The 5,758-nt window shown below is 40.3% G+C and overlaps 1 protein-coding gene across 1 annotated transcript; it reads right to left on the reverse strand.

The window, feature by feature from the left end:
- Positions 1–528: 528 nt before the first annotated feature.
- On the reverse strand, positions 529–744 carry LOC137761297 (small proline-rich protein 2E-like). The gene is given in 1 exon segment (XM_068538209.1): positions 529–744. A coding segment is annotated over 1 exon segment (216 nt).
- Positions 745–5,758: the final 5,014 nt, after the last annotated feature.

Below are 5,758 nucleotides of genomic sequence, written 5' to 3' on the forward strand. Positions count from 1 at the left end.
AATAATCATCGATAAGACTCAAAACTCAGATAAAACGTCTTGTGAGAGCCTGAAACGTGGGGTCAAAGAAGGATAGAAATCAACCAAACTTATGATATGGTATAGCAAAAAGCTGGGTGCAAAAGAAAGAAAATATTTTTACCATCAAACAAAAGAATTGTATTTTATTCAAGACGTGGAGGATAAGGAACAAATGCTCAGCTGGTAGGAACCCCTGTCCAGGTGACAGACAGACACAGAAGACATCAACAGATTCCTCAGAGGGCGCCCAGGAGGAGAGCTGCTGCTCTTCCTTCTGAGGCTCTGTGATGCTTTCTCGGGTACGTCTCAGAGGGAAGAGGTATAACGCAGCCTCAGATAGGAAGCCTCTGACGGACAGGAATCACCGCACGCATACTGCAGGCTGAGGGGTGGAGAAGCTCCTTCTGTATCCATGATAGGCTTTAAAGAGAAGTTGAACGTAGAGCTGTGGAACTCGGTGAGCCAATTGTCCTTATCCTTTCCTGATCCATATAAACGCTGAAGCTGTTACTTGTTCTTGGGTGGGCACTTCTGCTGGCATTGTTGGGGAGGTGGCACAGGAGGGCATTTCTACTGGCACTGCTGAGGTGGGCATGGCTCAGGGCACTTTATACGTGGACAAGGTTCTGGACACTTGGGAGGTGAGCAAGGATCAGGGCACTTCGGTGGGCACACTGGAGGTGGCTGGCAAGGCTGCTTGCACTGCTGCTGTTCAGAAGACATCTTTCTGGAGTCTTAATATCTGAAAGAAAGTATATGACCGTGTTCACAAGAAGGAATTCTTACAGAGAGGAGGGGAAAAGCTTGTGTAATAACAACAGATACTATCTCGGCAATCTCTAAGCATGGGCTTTAATATCTTTAATACCTTTTAAAGAATTTCTGACTTCTCTCTCGCTCTTTAGCAAATCGATACATCACCCCAGAGAAAATCTTTTCTTTTCTCACACAACTTTTCCAAAGAAAATATCTTTATTTGAAAGAAACAAGCAGGTGTTTTTATTTTATTTCTTTTTTTTTTAATGAAAACAACATCTTCAAAAAAGGCCAACACAAGTTCTAAACTCCTGGGCAAGCTCACAAGCAATTGCTATCATCATCTTCTCTCATGAGGTACCAACAGAATGACATATACAGAGCAAAGGACAATCAGGAAGAATGTAAGGACCTCACACCTTCTAAGATAAATGCCTCTAACATCACAGCAGAGGGACACCACAAAGGCATAGGAAAGGGAAAATACTTTATTCTTTATCTTAAATGTCAAAATTTCCTATTAATTTCTTCTTCAATACAAGAATTCAAACAAGGTATCAGAAATCTAATCAATACAATATAACTTTGTGCCCAAATTGCAAGTTCCCATCCAATAAGTAGCATTAAACCCATGATGGTAACTTTGGACCCATCAAATTTGCTGTCTCCAGGATAAATGCCACATTCAGAAGCTGAAGAACAAATTTGAACTAAAGAATCCTACTCACCACGTTCTCCAAATTCAATTGGGACTACAGTAGCAGGAGGATGGCTGTGATGCAGCAGAGGACCTATTCACTGGGGCTTGCTGTCCCACCTAGGAGGAAGGGGAGCTGCCAAAACTGGCCTGGTCCAATCATTTCCCAACCAAAATGCAAATCCATCCATAACTGGCTTGGCAAGGACTCTGAAAACAAGAAATGTCCTGCTCCAGGATCTCCTCAATGGATTACGTTCTCATGACTCACAGAGGCCCTGCCTTAGCTCTCCGTTTCCGTGGTTTATGGCAGTGGGGGGATTTCGGAGGTTCTGTAACTTGTAATCAAAATTCCCCTTTCTTGATTGGGGAAGACGACCCTTTTCTATCTTTCACCTTCCTTGACTTCTAAAACTACCTTCCTAGTTGCACTTGATCTGGTGACCATTTTGATGCCCATACTGGTTTCAAAAGAGTCTGGCTACGTAGTGACACCTTTCTCTTTACCTCAAGTTTTTCTTACAATGCATTTCCCTTTTATTGATGGCTTGCCAAGCAAAGTCTCTTTTCTTCTTCTAAAATGGACTGAGGGAAGTGAGCAGATCATCTCAGATGACTTCCCATCATGACACTTAGACACGTTCAGTAAAGTGGTGACCTCTGGGGTCCTCTTTTCACTGCTTTGCTCCCTCAAATAACGAACATCCAACAGTCAGATTCCTGTGACCTTTATAAAACTGTTTTACTTCAGGCCAAAAGGAATTCACTAAGAGCATAGCATGAGCTACCATAACTAAGAGGAGCTGGCAGCCCAGACTCTAGATTTTCAACAGAAATCAAGCATTTTGCTCATACCGCCCAAAAGTGTTATACCACCTGCTCCTACCTAATTTCTCCCAACTAACCTCTTTGGATTTCTTCACCTTTAAGAAAGCCCAGAGGATTGTTCAAATTTTCTGGCTTCCTGTCCCTTTGAAATTATTGGGAATCCCAATATGCAATGCCATTCAAATAACTAATTTTATATGTATTTAATATTTATGAATTATTTAAACACATGTTGTTTCACAGCAAATCTAGGGATAAATTTAACAGGAAGTTGAAATCACTTTATTAAAAATGCAGTCACTGAAGTTCATTGCCATTCATATACAGTTTTTCAATCATCAATAACAATTTTATTATAATTTTAACTTAGTTTTTACATTTTCCATTTTGGTCACAGTGGAACGTATGTTAAATAAACCTATTTCCTGCTCTATTTTCTTCATACAATTTGTTACTGTGCTGGAAGGAAGTTTTGATGGTTAATTTATGGGTCAGCTTCAGTGGCACAGGGTCCATGGTTATCTGGTCAAACATTATTCTGGGTGCTCCTGTACAGATTCTTTTGGATGAGAGTATTTTTAAAATCAGTGACCTGAGTAAAGGCGGTTGCCCTCTATAAGGTGGGAAGTCCTCATCCAATCCACTGATGGCCTGAATAGAACAAGGCTGACCTTCACCCAGGTAAAAGATAATTCCCCCGTCAGATCGACTTCCAGCAGCGTTTCAGCTCTGCAGATTTTGAGTTTGCCAAACTTTGTAATATCTCTCTCTCTCTCTCTCTCTCTCTCCCTCTGTCCCTCTCGTTCTGTAACATATTTCTGTATGTATATATGTACACATATGCTGTATTATATAATTTAAATATTTCATCTGCCGTATCATGTACGTGGTTAACTATGGCCAACTAAATTAAAAATTTTCAAAGTTATTATAAAGTGAAGTTAAATTTAAAATTATTAATGTTATGTAATACATGTGGTGTGGAATGATGACAAATATAATGAGATTTCAGCGAATAACTGAAGTTCGGGAAACAGTGGCCTAGCATGTTCTCCAAAGATTTCCTTTCTGCCTTTTCAGAGATTTAGCTGTCAACAGTTCTTCTACAGTTCCTCTCTCCTATCCTGGGCCTGAACACTACTCTTTTCTATGCTGTCCCCTTGGGCACTGAAGCTTCTCGTGATGGGCCATGGCTGGTGAAGAGCCATGTCTCGCTTAGGAATAAAGTTGTAACTCTCACTTAATGTTACTGTAGAATGTGGGAACACATGTTTAATGGAGTCAGGATATCCTACCTCACCTGAGGAGAACACTTCCCTAGACTGCCCTCGTGGGCTTAAAATTCCTGTATCAGGAAATAAAACTGTTGTATTCCATAAGTAAATATCAGATTTCAATTGTGTGAAACCAAAAATAGATATAAGATATCATTGAAAACCCACAGCATCACATATAAGTGATTGAGAGTGGGGTTGGGAGGGGAGAGAAGATCAGAGCACTAAGGTCTGAAATCTAGATGAAATATGGACTTAGGGCTCATCTGATATACTTGCTTTCTTCTGCTCTTTCCAAACATGCTTTATGGTTTTGAAGACAGTAATAGAAAAAAGTGTTTCACTATTTATTCTCTGTCTTCTTCTTCAACACCCCAGAACCCTCCACCGGCCATATTACCTTTGCTGCCCAATATATACACCTTAACTGTTCAATTTAGTACTTTGAAATGTTGCCCATGCATTTAGTAATAGTCCTTTAATATCTTTCATAATTCTTCCTGCAGTCAGGAGGAAGAAGTGGCCTAGTAACTTGTCTTGGTCAAATAATCAGGAAGATTTTCAGGAATGTGGTTTTATAATGGGAAAGGAGGAAGAAGAGAACAATGAGGAGGAGAGGAAGAGAAAGAGGAGACACCTGAAACCTGTGAAAGAGTCACCAGCTGGGCATGCGCCAGAAGTCCAGGACATAAACTTTCCCTCCATCTCAGCCACATCTTCAGTGACTACTACATCTTTTTTAAATATTATGATAAACTGTTATAAAAATATTACCTCATATAATATAATGGGGAAAACATAAAGCTGTTCAAAAATAAGCATGTTTATTAAACGGCCAAAAATAATCACTGCTTATATTTTGTTGTTTTTAGTGTTAGGAGTTTTCAATTTTCATAAACCCACACACATGCATACATGTCTCTCAGGTTACTGATTTGAGACCTTTTATCTTCTGTAAAACACCTGCCTCCAGCCGTAAGTTGCTCTCTATGCACTGCTTTACATTGATCCTTAAAGTTCTTCTATGTTTTCTTTTCATTTTCATTCATCACAAAGTATTTTATATGTATTTGTTATTTCTTCCTTGAGCCAATCTTTAGGATTATGTTGCCAAAGCCAGGGATGTCACAGAAACAGAGAGTAGAATGGTGGTCAGCAGGGCCTGGGGGATGTGGGAAAAATGGAGATGTTGGGCAAAGGGTACAAGTCTGTAGTCCTACGATGAATAAGCTCTGGGAGTCTGATGTACAGCATGGTGAGTCTTGATATTAACACTGTGTTGTGTACTTGAAACTTGCTCAAAAAGTACACCATAAGCATTCTCACCAAACACAAACGCACACACATACACACACACACACACACACACACTCACACACAGGCAAACACTCAGCCATACACACAGTTAAATGGCTACTGTTGAAGTAATTAATGTATTATGTAACCTATGGTGTAAATCACTGCACAAAGTACACATATGTCAAATCGTCACATTATACACCGTAATGTGTACAATTTAATCAATTATACCTCAATAAAACTGGAGGGGAAAGATGAAAGAATAACCATCATACAAAAGAGTAACAACGTTTGAGAAGCTCTGTGTTCCTTCTCCTCCTTGCCTCTCTTAGGCTCTGATACTATTCTCTGAGAGAGCTTCCCTTATCCATTATTCTCTGGGGCCCTGTATCCACCTCATAGTGGATATTCACTTTTAATCACCTCTACTGACCACATCTGAAGTAGGTGGGGTGGAAAGTGGGGAAAGGAGGGCTGGAAAGTCGTTATACAATTCTTGAAAAATCAGTCTTTCTCGTTTTGGCGTATAGTTTATTTAGTTGTCAATTCCCTCAAACACTTAGTAGGCACCTGACATAATTCGTTCCTCCAATCATTACTATGTGCTAGAGACCTCACTCGGGTCCTTTTCTGGAAGTAATTTTCTGGCCTGATTAAATTGCTGCCTTGATCCCTGAACATAATTCAATTACCATGAGGCTCCCTGGCACACAGGTGGAAAGACTACAACTTCTGTATCTATATCTTTTCTCTATTGTTACAGTCAACTGAAATTGGGCTTCAAGTTCAAAACCACTTCTAGGGCTTCTCCGTCGGCGCAGTGGTTGAGAATCTGCCTGCTAATGCAGGGGACACGGGTTTGAGCCCCGGTTTGGGATGATCC

This window comes from Eschrichtius robustus, chromosome 3 (genome assembly GCF_028021215.1).
Source record: "Eschrichtius robustus isolate mEscRob2 chromosome 3, mEscRob2.pri, whole genome shotgun sequence".
Taxonomy (NCBI): Eukaryota; Metazoa; Chordata; class Mammalia; order Artiodactyla; family Eschrichtiidae; genus Eschrichtius; species Eschrichtius robustus.